The sequence below is a fragment of the Aotus nancymaae genome, unplaced genomic scaffold, assembly GCF_030222135.1.
Source record: "Aotus nancymaae isolate 86718 unplaced genomic scaffold, 86718_ANA_hifiasm-v0.15.2.pri h1tg000041l, whole genome shotgun sequence".
NCBI classification, from domain to species: domain Eukaryota; kingdom Metazoa; phylum Chordata; class Mammalia; order Primates; family Aotidae; genus Aotus; species Aotus nancymaae.
In genome coordinates this window covers 13,892,136-13,910,763 of record NW_026988455.1, presented here as the reverse complement: position 1 = coordinate 13,910,763, position 18,628 = coordinate 13,892,136, and the positions used below count along the sequence as shown (strand labels likewise).

The window sequence follows — 18,628 nt, the reverse complement described above, 5'->3', positions numbered from 1 at the left end:
ATGATGAGGACCAGTAGTCTATATTATAAAACCACAGAAAAAAATGTTTTAGAATCTTGCTGGCGGAGTCACCCAACCACAGACATTTGTAGGACCCCAACTCCATTCCACACAGAGTTAGTCCCACCTTCACTTTATCTTAGGACTTACATCCTGTCTTAAAATGATTCTACATGTATTCTATCTTCCCTTCTCCATCTCAAGATTGTAAGCTCAACAACAGGGGCTGTATTTTATTTATTTCATGGTGCTACATGTATGGAGCAGAGAGCCAAAAAATCCCCACCATGTGGGTGAATGAACATGTGTAAACAGAGGCGCAGAGAAGTCAGAATTAGCAGACCTTCGCACTGAACTCTACAGCACTAACGTTTAGTGAAGGGGCAAAGAGCTTCACTGCTTGGGTGTGAAACCTGCCTCTGCCACTAAGTAACTGGACAACCAAGAGCATGCTTTTAAACTCTCTTGAGACTCAGTTTCCTGAACTGTAGAACAGGGTTCACAACAGAGTCCACTTTCACCTCACAGAGTTGTTTTCTTAGGCACAAATGACCTTGTATCTAAAGCACCCGGTCAGAGCCTGACACTTAGTAAGCACTCGCTAAACGTTAGCCATTCAACAGAATAACCCCGGCCTCTGCTTTCTGAAACTCTGCCAGAGTACCCTATTACAAGTGAAGGGAGTCCCAGAGGTTGGTAACAGCAGGCCCACTTCTCTGTGAATAGGACCTACAGCTCTGACTGCAGAGCACAAGGCCTGAATTTTCTGTTCTCTTCTCTTTTGTGACCATATGTAAAAGTGGACCTCTGAAACACATTCTAGAAATGAGGTACTAGGTATTTTCCAAAGTCCCTGGTACCAATAACTTCCATTATGTCAATAAAGAGGAGGATAAATTATCAGCACCAAGCAGCATTCTACTGCTTGTGGGAAACAAGCAACAAATTCAGCTTCCCACCTACGATGCTCAAAAAGCTAAAAAGTGAAGTTCCCTTGTAATGAATTTGTGACTCACTAGGTGTTTTTATTTCATACATCTTGGCTAAACACACAGTTATATAACACATCATAGTCAGTTATTGCTTACTGAGTACATGCCACATATTAGACATAACGCTAGGCATTTTATATGCATTATCCAATCTAGTTTTCATAACAACCATAGGGTTATTATTAATCTCACTTTACAACCAAGAAAATTAAGGCCTAGAAAAGTTGAATAATTTTCCCAAGGCTAGACACTAAGCTGGGACCCAGGCAGTCTGTCAAGAATCAATGCTCTCAAATGTTAGAGAATTCTGCTTCTCCAAGTTATTTTTCAGCCAACATACAAGGTTGATTTTCTTTTCACCCAAAATTTACAAAAACAATTTTTTGAATTAATTATTGTTATATATAGCTCAACTTCCATTTAAAACTTCAAATATTTCCTGTGCTCCTGTTCCAGTTCTAAGTAGTGCTGCATAATAAACCTATGATGTCCTTCCTGTGTTTGAAATCCACCTAATGGGAGTTCTGATTGATGAGCAACCTTTATCAATTAATTTCACGGCATTGCTGAAATTTCCAGTTAATTGAGTGTAATGAAAGAATGTGTCAGTAGGTATTAACACTCCAAATACCTGGTAAAAAAAATTCATAACAAAAAAGTTCATGTATCAGTTAATGAATTCTGACTGTTTAACATCAACTGGAAAATTAAATAATTTTAAGCAGAAATGAACAAAATGATCTGTAACACTTATAATTTGGAGACACTGACATACCTGAAGATATGAATGCTCCTGTGTGTATTTGTGAGCATATGTGTATCATATCACATATATGTTGAAGAAACGTTTAAAATAACATATACAAACAATATAGATTTGCATAGCATGTTGCAAGTGAAATATCTTGAGAAATTCAGACTAGGGTTGGTATCTGTTTCCTCAAACCTTAGTAACACAGCAAGGGAAAAATCAACGGTAATTGCTTCAAAGCAACATACAAATCTTTTTTCAAATGAATGCTCTTAACAGAAGGTTTTCATCTGCACATAGCATGTATGGAAATTTCAATGACTGGTGGATTGATTATAAACTCAACTAAGTCCAGAGAACAGTACAAAACAGGCCACAGTTCATCACTGTTTTTTTCTCATTTTAAGTCAGAAATCAACAATTAGCATACAGACTTCAGCAGCAAATGCTCTTCCAATCCCTTTAGAATCTTTTCACAATAATGAAGGAAATTACACGTAGAATTGGGCATGATTTAAAAAACATTGTCATTAAAAAATACAATTATGTTTTGGTCAAAACCATAAATGTGGTGAAGCCCCCTGATACCTTGTGAATGTTATAATTTGTCAAAAAGACGGTAGTTAAAAAATCCTAAGGGCCAGGTGCAATGGCTCATGCCTGTAATCCCTGCACTTTGGGAGGTCAACATGGGAGAATTGCTTGAGCCTAAGAGTCTGAGATCAGCCTGGGCAACATAGGGAGACTCCATCTCTACAAAAAATAAAAAAAATTTAGCTGGGTGTGATGGCATGTGCCTGTAGTCTCAGCTACAAAGGAGGCTGAGGTGGGAGGATTACTTGAGTCCAGGAGGTTGAAGCTGCAGGAAGCTGAGATCATGCCATTGCACTCCAGCCTGGGTGACACAGCAAGACCCTGTCTTTTAAAAAAAAAAACTAGGGACTGAAAGAGTGACATTTGCTGTCTAATATTTGGCATGCTTGTCTAGACCATGAGTGACTAGGAGTAATATTAGACTACTGAGGACAAATATTAGAACTGAGAAATCAATGTGAAGGAAGTATGTCTTCTGCATGACCAGGCCCTGCTCAGAGAAGGGCACACATTATACATACCTGGAAAGAATAATGGCACCTCGATTTATGCTAGCCCAAGACTTTAGGTTCTTCATACCAACATGCTCTACAAGTGTTTTTGCAAAACAACCTGTAAAATATACTGAAACTTAGTGAACATCATATAATAAGATTTATACTCCCTACCCCCTTCTCTGCTGCCCTTCAACCTGCAAATATTTTTTTTAAAAAAAGCTAATAAAAGTAGCTTTCACCCAATCTCCCTTTTAACACCAAAAATTCCACTGCAGGTTTATCTAATGAATTTTCAAAACAGCCATTTCTTTTAACTCTCATCCAAAACTTAAGCTATGTTTAGCAGTAATTACTCAGGATAAACAAGGAATTCTAATAAAACACTTATTTGGTTATGTCTGCATTCTTTGTACTATTTAATGATTTAACTTTGACCTGAAAGCTATTTAGGAAATAAATGTTTCACAGTAGCACCTCATGCGTGGTTGAAATCAAGCTCTTCCTTGTAGAGAAATGCTCACCCAGAAGGTGCCATGAACACAACAGTGTTCACGTGTTCAACAGTGAATAAATGACTGTGCTAGCTTACACTTGGCAATTCTCTTTACAATGCTTACATATTCACAAATCAAAACTACCATTTGTCTTCTGTTATTCTAGTATGTCTGATTCTCAAGGTCTTAGTATTAGCTTATTCACTGTGCAATTAGTGCTTGGACAAAGGAGAAATTCTGACAGCTAAGATATAGTGCAGATGGAGGTAGGGACAACCTATCTTGAAGACAAATGTCATAGTCAGGTAGCATGTACTATATAATTCATTCAAAGACACCTGAATGTGAGGACTCTTTAAAAACCAAGAGGCCTATAGCTATTCAGCCTTTCAGGGTATCTGCTAAAGAGGGACAGAATTCAGCTAGTGAGGTAAATTGTTTTCCAAAGCTGACCACAAGAATATCTCCTGTCCTGTGTGTTCTTCTAGAATGCAGCCACTCCATCTACAGGGGGACTCCATGTCTTCTTTCGAGTCACAGTGGGCCTCTGTGATTGACTCGGCCAAGACAGCATGGTGAAAGTGGCATTAAATGACGCTAAGGATAAATCATGAAAGTGCCAGGCATTTACTTTGTTCTCTTGGGATGCTCACTCTTAAAAAAGCAACCACCATCTCATGAAGGAGCCCAAGCAGCCTAGAAAGGGAAACACGCTGTTGGTTCCCAGCCAACAGCCAGTACTCACTTGCCAGCCATGTGAGTGAGTTATTTGAAAAGTGGACACTCCAACCATAAACCAAGCAGCCCTAGATGACTCTGACCCTTAGAAGAGGCAAGCTGCACCAGATCCTGATCAAGTCATTGTTTTGAAAAGTACTAAGTTTTAAGGTGGCTGCTATACAACAACAGAAAATCAAAATAGCTAGACATGCAGCAAGACAAACTCATTTGGTGCTATATGAAAATGCCAGGACAAACACATCAGACCCAAACGGGCTGATTTTAGGGCTCTCAGCACATTTTAATCAAGAGGGAGAAAAACCACTGGATATTAAGCCAGACAACTTTTCTGGCATAAATTCAACTGCACGTCAACTTTTTAAATAATGAACAAGATGATTCCATACATTACTTTTTCTTTAATATTTATCACAAAGCTTCTCTTTTACAAAAAAAAAATTTACAGTGAAAAATGGCCCCGGGTCCCTATTTTTAAAGGTAAAGTGAGAAGTGACAGCTCTATTGCTATACTGATTGCTTCACAAGCCATTAGAGCTGCCACTTGCCCTAAGACATGAATTCATGATCTGTCACTTTTTTCAGACACTGTAATGGAAAGCCCAAACTGTTTTAACTCAGTAGGGGAAAAAAAATCTCTCTAGTGGTTTAAATACTGGATGGAATTTGGATTTCCTAAGTGAAGGTCTGGTTGGAGATAGGATGGAGAGAGGAATGGCACGCAAATGCTAATGCTGTCCTTCTCTAGAGAGTTGAGTTTCTACAGAGCAGCTGTAAGGCTTACAAAAAACCAGAAAGTGCCAAAGACTGGCTTACTCTTTGGTCACATGTATTTCAATGCCAAATAAACAGGCACTAGTCCAAAATTCTCTGACGAGGATAATCTTCTTTGCTTATTCTTTCCTCAAACATAGAGATAAATATCGTGCCTTTCTACTGAGGTAATGATACTCAACAATTGGGACCCCCTGCCCCCTCTCACCATCCTCATTAGAATAGCATTTTAGGGCACTGACCAAGCCAGTTTAGAAGCCTGCAGCAGCAGAGGAAGGAAACCAGAAAGAGTGAGGGAGGGTGGAAAAAAGAAAGAAAATTAAAGAGTTCTCGGACACAAATTTCTAGGGAAAAAAGCATTACCAGCAATCACTGAATCATTTCTTATCCACAGACATCATTTCTAAACACTTGACAAACTTCATTTGTGCTTAAGTGGCCGGTATAAAGTTCAGGGATGCCAGGAATTACTGGAATTCCTTATAAGATACAAGAAAAGGTCAAATTGCACAGCCTACCTTCTCTCCCATTTTCTTTCATCTTTTTATCTTGCTCTATTAACCACTTCAGAACTAGATGTCCTGCAGGGTGTTCTGCAATGTGAAGCTGAGGGGTCAAGAACAGTTCATTTTAAAAGCTGTTTTCATTCATGCAAATACATTTGAATGGACACGTAAAATTTATGTCACCACATAGAGCCACTTTTAAAGTTCCACAGGCTTAAGGGGTCTTTAAATAACCACCATACTTGGGGGAACCAGAGATCTATTCTAATCCCCAGACTGAAAGATGGTTACGTCAGATAGCATGACCACTGCACAGCACTTCAGTCTCGGCTTCATGAAATCTGCTCTGAACAGTAGCAGCACAATGCTCATCTTAATGCTAGTCATGTCTTAGACTGCAATATGCCATTCTCAGACACGAGTAAACCTACAGGACAGAACACTATGGCACAAACATCAAAACCCAATGCTGCATGCTGTTTAAGTACACGTGACTACCTAAGGGAATTATCTGATGAGTGAATCAAGAAAGCATCTCTTCAGCTCAACCTTACTCCTTTTCAAGAGCCATACCAATTGTTCCCTCAGTTATTTGGGCCTCTCCTTAGCAAGTATGGGAGGCAACTGGCTCAGTCTCCTTACAGAGAAACTTTGAAGATGCATGCAGCTTTCCCATTTGTCAATACGGTAAGGAGCCAGGGCTTCTCTAAGATCCCTGGCCCACTTCTCTTCCCCAGTCTTAGGTATCAAAAGCACCTTGGGCACTCAACACTTGGCACTGATTTCATCCATAACCAAATACATGTCTGTAAAACATTCCCAAGTGCCAGGCTTTGACCCAGATGGTTAGAGAAAATTAAAGATGAATATAATATAACTGCTGCTGTGAGAGGTTCTTGGTAACAGGCATCTCCCTCTCCAGCTTTCTTACTGACTGACACCCCACCTCCTCCTCCTGCATTCTCAAAGGTTCCTCCGTGATCAGGATACATCCTGACTGGTTTGAACGAGTTCTGGTAATCTAATCGCTTCTGCCAGATTGGTCCAGAAGTAGTTATGGGACTCATTTCTGCCCAGTAAAACATCAGGGAAGCCTGTTTGGGTATTTTCTTACCAGTGCCAGGAGAAAAAGCCTTCTGGCTCTTTTATTCCTGCTTGAGACACCGATGTGGAGAAGTGGGTGAGCCAGGGAGATGAGATGGCACTGAGCTGCTGCACCACACCTGGCACTGTGTACCACTGTTTTTCTTACCATGGTAATTAAGCACCTAACTGCTACCATGAGACACTGTATTTGCAGCAAAGCATTCATAGTACTAATCAGAAGTCCTTAGATTTGGACTAAAATTTGGATGTTACTATTCAGTTCCCATCGCATGCTGAATGTACTCAATGCAACAATACCTTGCTGTACATCTTGTCTGCATGGGTCTCTCCAATGGATCCCAGACACTTTAAGGGCAGAGACCCTGTCATTTCATCTTCTGAACACCTTTGTAGGCATTCAGTATAGGTTTACTACATTTCTGATAAATGAATGAAATGCATGGAACTTGAATAAATTATGCAGATCTTCAAACTGTAACACTGGGGATTATAATGAAAGGCTGTTGGGAGAATTAAATGAAAGCAGAGGCCACTGCCCCTACTATATGGGGAAATAGTAGATTCCCCATAACTGTCTGTTTGTCAGGAGCTTACAACCCAGCCTAGGACAAAGGCCCCATGTGACCTGGTCTCTGTTTTCCTCTTCCCTTTGCTAACTCACTTCCAACCCCCGAGCCTTCTGCTCTCAAACATGCCCGGTTCCTTCCCTCCTTAGCGCTTCTGCACAGCCTGTTCCCTTAGCCTGGAATTTTCACAGAACTACTAGGCCTTGGGGTCTCCACTTGCTGAGGGAAGAAGTGTCCACGGCAAATTCGAATTTAAAGCTAGGAGTTAGAAAATATGCTGAAAAGGCAATCTGGGATCAACCAAGGACAAGGGAGAGCCACCGTAAAAGGATTTTGTTTTTACTCTGTAGGAAATGTGAAGCAAGCTCCCGAGACAGACAAGGGCTATAACGGGGTTGTGCTGTGAATTCACAATCTCTAAATGTACTGTTGGTGTAAGGTGAGTTGAGACAATCACGGTACAATTCTCTTTATAGTGACTGAAGTTTTTGTGGCCTTTGCAGCTTTCCTGCCTATCCTTTAACAGTACATACCTCTCCGTCCTTGCCACCAGGATGCAGTTCTGTTGCTGCCAAGCTGGCGATGGCATTCATGGCAGGCTGAACATCTCCAGTGGCAGATCCCAGAATGTCAGACACCAACACACACGCAGACTTATCTAGCACCACCTCTTGGGCGTGTTCTTGCAGGTAGTTTAACAAAGCTGGAGAAATGGATTCTAGGAGCTCCCGTCTGCGGACCTCTGTATCTTTCTTACTGTTAAATATATTGAATGAGGTATTAAGGTAAGACAAACGGCAAACAAAATGTGGTGATCTTATTATCACAAAAACCTCTAAAAGTTTATCAGAGACTGTGTCACACTCTATTATTATTGCCTCTTTCTGTTAAGCACATAGACAATGTGTGATTTGAGGGTGTGTTCTGTTTTTCGTGTTTGGGTCTCCAGGATCTCAATAGTTTCTGGCACAGAACAAGTGCTCAATAAAGGGAGTCTGGCTCGTGCAATAACAAAAAAGAAAAAAGAAAAAAATTCAAAAACCCAAATAGCATAACCACAAAACAAAACATTTACACTGCTGTATGGACATCACACTCTAAGGATGATCATACTCAAATATGGGGTATCGGTAGCTTTGAAAATAAATCAAAACAGAAGCCAAACCACACACTTAAATGCCTACTATGTGCCAGGTGCTCAGAGGTGTTCTTTTGGCAGGACACTTTTATTTCCTTTTCGAAATAAAAACAGAATCTGTCAAAAATACAAGCTTAAAAATGGAATTCACCTTTTGAGCAGTTTGAGAGAGAGGGGATGGATACATGAGTGGATTTCTGGAAGCATGCGCTACTCAGCATTAGCAGACAACTAGAGCAAAGGAATAAAGTCGAGCCATTCTAGTTGCTTTTACCTGTGTGCATTTCCATCTCCTTTTTGCAGAACTTCAATGATTTCTCGAACTGTATGTGCAGGATCTCTAGGGCTTAGTAAGTACAATAGGACCTTCCTTCCATATTTGTCATTTACTATGCTAGGCAATGAACTGATAATTTCCTATAAAATTATAAACAAAAAGAAGAATCAATATCTGCTTTCTTAAACTACCACAGGACCTTCCTTCCATATTTGTCATTTACTATGCTAGGCAACAAACTGATAATTTCCTATAAAATTATAGTATATGTGGCTGGCTTAGTGGCTCACGCCTGTAATCCTAACACTTGGGGAGGTGGAGGCGGGCGGACCACGAGGTCAGGAATTTGAGACCAGCCTAACCAATGTGGTGAAGCCTCGTCTCTATGAAAAAATACAAAATAATTAGCTGGGCGTGGTGGTGTGCACCTATAATCCCAGCTACTCAGGAAGCTGAGGCAGGAGAATCGCTTGAATCCAGGAGGCGGAGGCTGCAGTGAGGCGATATTGCTCCACTGCACTCCAGCCTGGGCAACAGAGCAAGACTCTGTCTCAAAAAACCAAAAAATTATAGTATATGTGCTGCTGAAGTAAGCACAATGCCTATAAAATTATAAATAAAAAATGGTAGCTACATTCTTAAAGTATGCCTGGAATTTGAATAGTAAAGAATACATACTTAACTAATATTTTTCCCAGCGTACTTCATGGAAAATGTGGAGATAGTTCTGAAATTGTCTCATTAAAGGACACAGAAATTTATATTTAGAACACAGAATCAATTCTCTTTTGTGACTAGCATAACTGAACAACTCAATTGTATGAACTGACCAAGCCCAAGGACTTAAAAAATATTTAAAGGTGTTATCTTCATTCATTATGGCCAGTATTTCTTGGGCATCTATTACTAGGGACATCACTTGCTGAGGTCACTAAGTAGAGACAGTTAATTTGCAGCTGCATTTATATGTAGCATCAGCATGAATGAAGAACATTTCTATTAGAATTTCCCTGCTGAGATGTATGTGAAAGGAGATAAAGAAACTCTGTTGAATCGAACAAGTGGATAAAGGCTTTTAAAGTTAGGTTGCTTATTCATGGCGAATGAAGGCTGTTTAGCTACTGCACTGAAAAACAAAAACAGAGGAGGAGGGGATGACAAATCCAGAAAGACTCGACTGAGCAGTTACTAATTATACCATGACATTTTCCATACCCAAGAACAGAAACCTCCTTTTCTAGTTCTTCGAATTTAAGGGACAAAAGCAATGTCATCCCCACCCTAACTAAACTCCTGTATAAATCTGATGTTTTCAAAGACAGAAAAGTCACTTAAAAATTTTTAAAAATTCCTTTATTCTTATTAGAGAAGATGCAACAGAAGAGTCATCCATTTGTTTCCCCACCTCTAATATTCCTATTTCTTGTAACAAACTTTATAAATATTCAAATGCATATCTGAGCACCCCATATTCGTTAGAACTGGCTGGGCCTCGGAAAGAGTTCTGTCCAGCTAGCCAGGTTTACAGATGAGACATCCAGAAAGAGGAGAGGATCTGCCAGAGGACTCACAGGGGCAGTTTCGGGGATCGCCTAGTCCTGGTCCTCCAACTCCAAAACTAGTCTCTTTCAAAGAAATCGTAAAACCTCCTCTTAAGGAAAGGAATGCTCTCTGGGATGATATATTCAGATCTGCTCTTCTTAAAAGGGCCTATTTATTATGATGAGTTTAGTAATTTTAGTATGAGGAACCGAGCTCAAAATCAAGTCAGCCATCAACCATGGGACCGTGAATCTCACTGTGTCATGATCCCACGGCTGATGACGCCACTCCAGGTTCTACATACCATGTTTCTCTTTTTAAAATCCTAACCTTCCCTCATTTTTTGCACAAAAGATAGCACACTTCCGATAAAAGTAGCTAACACTCGCTAAGTGCTTCCTAGGAGTCAAGCACTACTGAGAGCCGCACACTGCTCATCTTACATAATCTTTTGACCACCATGTCCCTGTTTCTACCAATCCAACCCTCACTATGCTCTCCTAACTACTGCTGAAGTTTAAGATCACAGTATAAAGATTCCCATATAAAACATGAAAGTTTTCAGAGAGCAGATTCAATAGCTTTAACCACCTCAAAATGAATATATAATTTTAACTACCCAGGGAAAATGAATTTAAAAATTCAGTAATAAACAGGAAGACATACACAAAACATATGGAACTTATTACAGAACTTATTACAAGGTAGAGAACTTTCTCAAGGCAAACAAGCCCCAAAGAGAACTCAATCAATGTGTATTTTTTTTTATTCTCACTCTGTCACCTAGGCTGGAGTGCAGTGGTGCGATCTTGGCTTACTGCTACATCTGCCTCCTGGTTTCAAGCAATTCTTGTGCTTCAGCCTCTGGAGTAGCTGGGACTATAGGATGCACCATCACACCCAGCTAATTTTTGTATTTTTACTATATACAGGGTTTAGTCATGTTGGCCAGGCTGGTCTCCAACTCTTGACCTTGTGATCCGCCTGCCTTGGCCTCCCAAAATGCTGGGATTACAGGCGTGAGCCACCGCACCCGACCAATCTATGTGTTTTTGATAATGAAGTATTTAGTGCCCCAAATATGGGGTACCTTGAGTGTGCCTTCAGTGTACCTTTAGGTACATACATTAAGCTTTAATCAACTCAAAAAAGAGGACAAATGCTTTAATTGTAGTAAAATGTGTTAAATTGCTGAAAGAAAGAGGTGAGCATAATCTCCTTGTCTCACACCTAGTCTGGCAACTCATTTACCTATCTGGTCAGTGAAGGTTTGCAAGTTTGTGAGCCCTGGGTCAGACCATGATTAACTGCTCCAGGAAAGGATGGCAAAGACAAAGACTACAGTAGCTGAGTGGACGGGGAGACCACATCTAACTGGGAGATCACTATCTGATGATTACACTAGAGCTTAGTCTAAACAGAAAACAAGGAGTGATTATTGGGCTATGATATCAACCTGACATTTTGTGAACCCTACTTACACTCTAAATGGAATGCTTAGCAACACACTAAGCTTTCTTGGCTATTTTTAAAAGCACTGCGTAAGGCAATAGTTTTGTAGTGGCTGAGCAGGAAACAGGAACACATGACTCTATATAAACATACGTGCAGCAGATTTGGCAGTCCAGCAATTCTGCTAAGTGCCTTAGGGAAACTTAACATGTATCCAAGGAGACATATACAAGAATGTTCATGGATTTGGATTAGCAAAAATTAATAAGAATTAATGATAGTTTTTAAAATTGTAAACAACCTAAACATCCATCACCAGGAAACTAGAAAATAAATCGCAGTACAGTCACATGTAATAAATAAATATTTGGCAGCGAAAAATAAATTATTTGGAATAGGGATGGGTAGACTATGGCCCATTGGTCAAAATCAGTCTATAGCCTGTTTTTGTCCATCTTGCAAACTGATAATGGTTTTTTACATTTCAAAAGGGTCCTAAAAAACAAAAACAAAATGAACAAGAATACAAGACAGGACCATGTATATAGCCTACAAAGGCTAAAATAATTATTATCTGGCCCTTTACAAAAAAGCCTTGCTGACCCCTGATGATAAATCTCACAAACATGACAAAAGAAAAAAAGCAAGATGTAGAAGAATACATGTAAGACATCATTTACACAGAGCTTGTAAACATGTAAAATCAGATGCATGTTTTGCAAAATCAAAAATGTTTACAAATAGTGAAAGGATAAGGGAATGCACATGAATAATAAATTCCAAATTTATCATAGTAGATATGCGCCGATGATAGGATATCAGGGATGGGTCCACAAAAGGCTTAAACTTGAACTGTATTTGTCACATTTCATGTCATGTCAGATGCTGGGAGGCTGGGTGTTCACTATATTATTCATACCTTTCTGTATATTTTAAAGACGATGCCTTTAAAAATATGCATTAATATTTATTCACCCTCAAACAGCAATTGGCTAGTGTACTTATTTACTTTCCAGTGAACACTGCTGCCAAACCACCTGCATATCAATGACTGCATGGTAAACTGGATGAAACTTTATGTTTATTTTGGAAAGTAAAGTAGGTAAGAAAGAGCTCGTTACCATTTTGAAAGGCGAAAAGGCTCAGCTGACCAGGCTGTGATTTCGACCTGACATTTTGGGAAGTCTAGGTGCCCTGAACAGAGTGCTTAGCAACACTTAAGCTTTTTAGGTTATTTTTAAAAAGCACTGCATACGGCAACCATTATTGCGGTAGATGAGGGGTGGGAAAAATCCAAGAGCAATTAGCATTCCAGAATTTTATCACGAGCTACACAGTTTAATAATACACAGAACCTGTTGAATATTTGTCAGTAACAGGCAAGAGATCAGCAAATCAGGCCATTCAGGGAAAGCTGCCCTAAGTATGAGAAAGTCATTAAGAATGTGGGTTAAGCAGTCGTGGGAATCAAAGTGATAAGTATAAGGAATTAAAACTGTTTCAACAGCAACTTTAAGTGGCATACATCTTTGGAAAAAATTAACAGATCATTCTGGCAAATCATGAAGGAAATTTGGTTTCTCTTGCAATTCATTTGGAACAGTTATGCAAATTTTAGTTGTCGTCAAAATATTAAACAAAAGCAAACTTTCAATATCCCAGTCTGTTTCCATTTCTGTGAAACAACTTTATTCATTAGCTAATTCTATGGCCTCACATCTCTGGTCACAGGAATGAAAAACAATCATTATTGATTGGAGTCAAAAGGGTAATAAAGTCACAAGGAACATGTCAAAGTACTCAGTTTGTAACGTGAAAGTCTTGCCAACTTGTTTCTTCCCACAATCCTATCCCAAAGAAAGTCATCACAATCTTAAAATAGTCAAGGGTAAAGTTGGAAAATGACAGCAAGGGCATGAGAAATTCACACACACTGGGACCTACAGCTGGCATCTGAGAAAACAATCTTCCCTTCCACTAGCTGGTACAGTTTTTCTACTACACCCAGGTCTACTGATCCCGAGAGGCTACAAAGAGACACCACAGCACCACCACCTGACAATAGGTAAATTCTCTTTTTGAATCATCCATATTCTTCCTTCTTGCAGATGTAAAAGTACCACTTGTTGGCACTAAGATTTATCCAAGGGCTCCATTCATGTATATCAATCAGAAAGGCTTGTGTAATTTTCAGATGAATAACCTATGTCTATATAGATGTGGTTTTCAAAATGTTTCCAAGTTGGTCACTACTATCAAGCTTGCATTTTCTTATCCCCACCCTGCTGCAACAGCTACCATATACTCAACATCACTCATACATTAAAAAGAAGAGAAAAGACAATCGTAGGATGAGAAAAAGAGGCTTTCACTGAAGAATGAAGAAAACAGAAACAGTTTAGAATGCAATTTTTACTTTGGAGTACTTCCTTTAAGAGGACAATTGGTTTTTCTGAAGGCAAGTTTAGGGATAAATACACTACATTCAAGTATTACCATTTTATGGTCATTATACTAGACTAGAAGGAATTGCTGATATGTAAAACGGAAGTTAAGAGTTTTAATTTTAGTAATAACTTTTAATCTGATTCTACAAAATCTCTAAGGAGCATCACAACTGAGTGAGTTTTGTACACTTTTCTTCTCTATCAGCTCAATCCAGCACAGATATATTGATTAGCTGGGTAACTGTACAGAGGTAATTGTTTCTCCATAGGGAGAGAGATAATTTAATAGGTCACAGACATCCTCTGCCTGTATTTGAGTTCTGGAATAACTGAGGAATTACTATGCTGACTGATTTCTGATCATATCTAAATATCACTTTGCTAATTTTTCATAGTTTAGAATTGCATATGATCTAAAGTCCATGCTATCGTAATCTAAAATACAAGTGTTAAATCTTAATTTGACCAGTTTTAAATATTTAAAACAGTATTAATATGAAGTTACAAGGTTAAGCTTAATACAGGAATAAAACAAATCTCCAAAATAAAACATAATTAACTTAAAAGTAAGCAAAAATCCTGATAGAAAGCACAGCTGAAAGTCTTTACACATGCATAGCAAAATCAAGCTTACATCTGCAACTGGTTTATTAATGTAACTTAAATTCAAGACCATCAGAATTACTTACTGATATGATTATCTGCTTCACAAGCTTAGTATCATCAATACAATCAAATGCCGCCAGTAAAACCAAATGGGAGTACTGGCCCTGCAAGAATTGGAAGCCAGTAGGTTAAAAACAAGTGCATAGGTTTTCCCTCCTATTCCATACATAGAATACTTTCATAAACATTATCTACAATGACAATTTGTCTAACACAATATAAGCAAGATGAATAAAAGCCATTATAACAAATTTCCTCTCTTATCAAGACCTCATTAATTATATTCTAGAGGCAAGGTTGACTTTTTTTTAAAGCACATTCTTTATTACCAAATAGCCTAAAACTAATACCTGTTAGCTACTTGAAAATTATAGTTAAAAGTTCAAGTTATAAGATTAAATTAAAAAAACCTACACATACAAACACATATATAAGATATTCCAACATGAAAAGAAAATATAAACTCATACAATTTTACACACACACACGATATACACAATACATGTACACAGAAAATCCCCGAAGGCAAAGCATTGTAATAGTCATCTCTGGGTTTACAAATGATTTTTAATTTTCTTTTCTATATTGCTCAATTTCTTTAAAGTGAACTCACAAAATTACAATATAAAAATGAAAAAAACTAGAAAAGTATAATCATATATTGAAAGAGATAAAAACATTACTTAAAAAAGTACAGCTGCATGAGATCACAGAAATACACATGTGGCTTTCACAACACTCATCCTTTGAAATAATCAAATTATTTCCATGATGCTAATACTGTTCCAAACATTTAAAGAACACCTACTTTATGTTAAGAACAAAAACACAAAAACGAAAGAAAACAAGAGCCTGTTTCCAGAGCTTGTGGCATTAGTGTCCTGGATGTTGATATAATTGTTTTAAATTTTGATAGGAATTTGATTTTTGATTATAGCCCACAATCATTCAAAGCCAGATCTGATGAATATCACAGATAATACAATTTCAACCAGAAACAATAATGAAATTGGTAATTGTAAGGTCAAAAAGACAAACTGAAGATAAACAACAAAGGTCTAACACCCTTACCACACAAGGACCAACAACCAACTAAAAATGGGCAAAGAACATGAAGGGTCAGTTCACAGAAAAGTACAAATGTCTTTAAATGTGTGAAATAATGCTGTACTAACTAATTAAGGATAATAATTAAAACAATGAAATGCCATTTGCCGTTTGTCCCATAGGGGACTGTGAAGACCTCTGACAGACTAATTTACCAAAGGTTTAGGGAAAAGCAGGTACACTTGAATGTTGGTGAGAATGTAAAGTAGTTCAACTTCTTTGAAGAGCAATTGGCAACACCTATAAAAATGTAAAATGCAGGTATGACCTGATCCAGCAATTCTAGTTCTAAGGATTCATTTCTTGCACATGTTTCCATGTAAGTACAAAGACTTTCATGAGTATATTCACTGGAGTACTAATGGTAATTTAAAAAAATCTAGAAACTACCAAAATGCCTCAAAAGAGGGACTTATTTAATAAATCATGGTACAGGTGTATGATGAAATATTATAATCACTGAGAAGAGTGAGGTAGACAGATGTATACATACTGAAATAAAATGACCCCTAATATGAATTAAGTGAAGGAAACAAAATAGAAAACAATTGTCCCTAGCACAAAATCACTGATTTCAGTTCTCTTAAGTTGGACACACATAAGCATAACCAAGCATAAAATATTTCTGGATGAATACAACAGAAGCTGGTACCGAATTGAATATAAGTGAGAAACAGACAAATCCACAAGTATAGTTGGAAATTTTAACGTTTGTCTCAGCAACTGATAGAACTAGAAAATAAGAAGTCAGTAAAAACATTGATGGTATAAATACTATCAACTACTTTGGTCTAATGGACATATATAGAATACCCCACCAAACAACTCCACAATATATTATTTTAAAAATACTTAGACCATATGTTAGGCCACAAAACAGGTCTCAATAAATTTCAAAGGAACAAGATAATGTAGACTGTATCAAGAAACCCTCAGTATCTGGAAATTAATAATTCTAAATAATCCATGGATCAAATCCATTGGTAATGTTAGTTTATCACCCCCTTAGAAATAACTCTTAGAGGTTTAAAAAGATACGTATTGTTAATTTCTGTTACCACCATGATGCCACGCTGGGATTAGGTTCTCAAAAAGCTTAGTGCTGAATTACCTGACAAAACCAAACTGTAGAACTAAAACAATCTAATTTTATTATTTAAAAATGTCATACTACTAATACTTTGGTGAATTTTTTCTTAACATTCTAGTTTTTACTCATTTTAATGTAAAGTATTCAAATTAGAGTATCACGCATAAAAATTTACTTAACAATGAATTATGAATCATAAAAAATTGCATATACTCGAAACAACTTATCAGAGAATTCCATACTTCACTTTGTTATAGGAAAGTTAGCCACCTTCTGAATTCCTCTAATCTCTATTCCAACAGAAGACAATAGTTAAGTACACAATCACACAGCATTAATTTTAAATTGTTTGACTTAGTATTTCAAACAAGTTGAAGTATTCACCAGATGCTAGTAGTTCTCACTGGATTTTTTTCAAAGGACAAAATAGTTGATTATGAAATCATTTTAGTTCATCAATAAATTAGAACTTTACTGATGAACTGTTATCCATCAAATATATAAAATTTTACTCAAAAATTAAAATTTTATTTACTACATATATTCTAGTTATAGTACTCCATAGTACCAATATGGAAAATTATTTAATATCTAATTACATATAAACACTATTTAGAAAGCAGCAAAGCTCCCCGAAAAAACTTCTTGTACCCATGAATTTCATTAGGAAAACTGTTGTTGCATTTCTAAAGAACTATAAAATTTAACAACTCAAAATTTCCATAACCACACTGCAAATTTATTCTTAAAAAAATAAAGATACATTTTAATTTCTTTTATGGTTTTGGTCGTAAAGAAAACTACTATCAAGTTTCTGAAGTGCAATCTGGCATCGTTTACCCAGAGACTAAAATATGTACCTACCTTATCCAAGCAGTAATTCCCATGTTTAATTAACATGACTGGACAAATTCCCCAAAGATGCTAGTAAATATCAAAGAATATCTAAGAAAGGTAGAGAACTATCACAATACAATGTTAAATTAAAAAAGAAGAAAAGAATGCATGTGGCATGATTCCCATTTTGTGTAAATAAAATATGAAAATACATGTATATGTACAGAAAAATATTATAATAAAACAACTAATAATTTTCTTCTTGGTAATTTTCTGAAATTTTCAAAATTTTCTGTAACAGATATGAATTCATCTTAAAAATAATTAGAAAAAATATGTAGTTCTATTATACTTACATTAGCCACCTTTTCAACGTAAGTCTTCATTGTTTTCACAATCACTTTCCTGTCCTTAAAAAGTAAAGATTGTCTCACTGAGCTTTCAGTTATGTATTAAGGGTATTTCATAAACATTTTAATATAATATTTAAGTTTTCATTTGAGTGGCATATTTTTCCTTAGTAAAAATAAGTTATGTAGCCAGAATGAAAAACTGTAACATACCAAAGAAGTTCTCTTAGAGCTATTACAAGCTTAGATGTGTATATGACAATCCATTCAGACATAAATATGGAACCATTAAGTTGCAAGATGCAAGGCAAACCTAGTGAAGCCACCTTTCACAGTGAGACCTGACAGATCCCTCTTCCAAGGTCTGAACTGTCCTCAAATGCAGAGTCTAGCATACAGTTACTACTCATATGCATTTGTTGAACAAAATTAAATTTGCATTAAAAAAGTAGATACAGTACAACTATCTTTTAAAGGCAGAATTATGCTGACCAAGGAAATAATGATCATTTCTGTTAAACTTCTGTGATTAATAAGGATCTTTACCTTTCCCCTCAAGTACTTAACACCCACAGGAGCAAATGTGTGTGGCCAGCTGTTCGTTATCCCTTCCTATTTTCCCCTGCCATAGTATGATTATTAAATGAGGAATGAAGAGCCCAATGGGTACCAAAACCTCTACAAACTAAGCTTAAATACATGT

General features: G+C 37.2%; 1 protein-coding gene across 2 annotated transcripts in view; it reads right to left on the bottom strand.

The window, feature by feature from the left end:
* Positions 1–18,628, bottom strand: part of PUM3 (pumilio RNA binding family member 3) — a 48,095-nt gene that overhangs the window by 9,125 nt on the left and 20,342 nt on the right. For both annotated transcript variants that reach the window (XM_021672060.2, XM_021672061.2), the window contains exons 12-17: positions 17,932–17,985; positions 14,565–14,645; positions 8,432–8,574; positions 7,553–7,775; positions 5,359–5,446; positions 2,859–2,949 (exon numbers count right to left, since the gene is read on the bottom strand). In XM_021672060.2, coding sequence (XP_021527735.1) covers positions 2,859–2,949; positions 5,359–5,446; positions 7,553–7,775; positions 8,432–8,574; positions 14,565–14,645; positions 17,932–17,985 — 680 coding nt within the window. The remainder of the gene's footprint in view (positions 1–2,858; positions 2,950–5,358; positions 5,447–7,552; positions 7,776–8,431; positions 8,575–14,564; positions 14,646–17,931; positions 17,986–18,628) is intronic.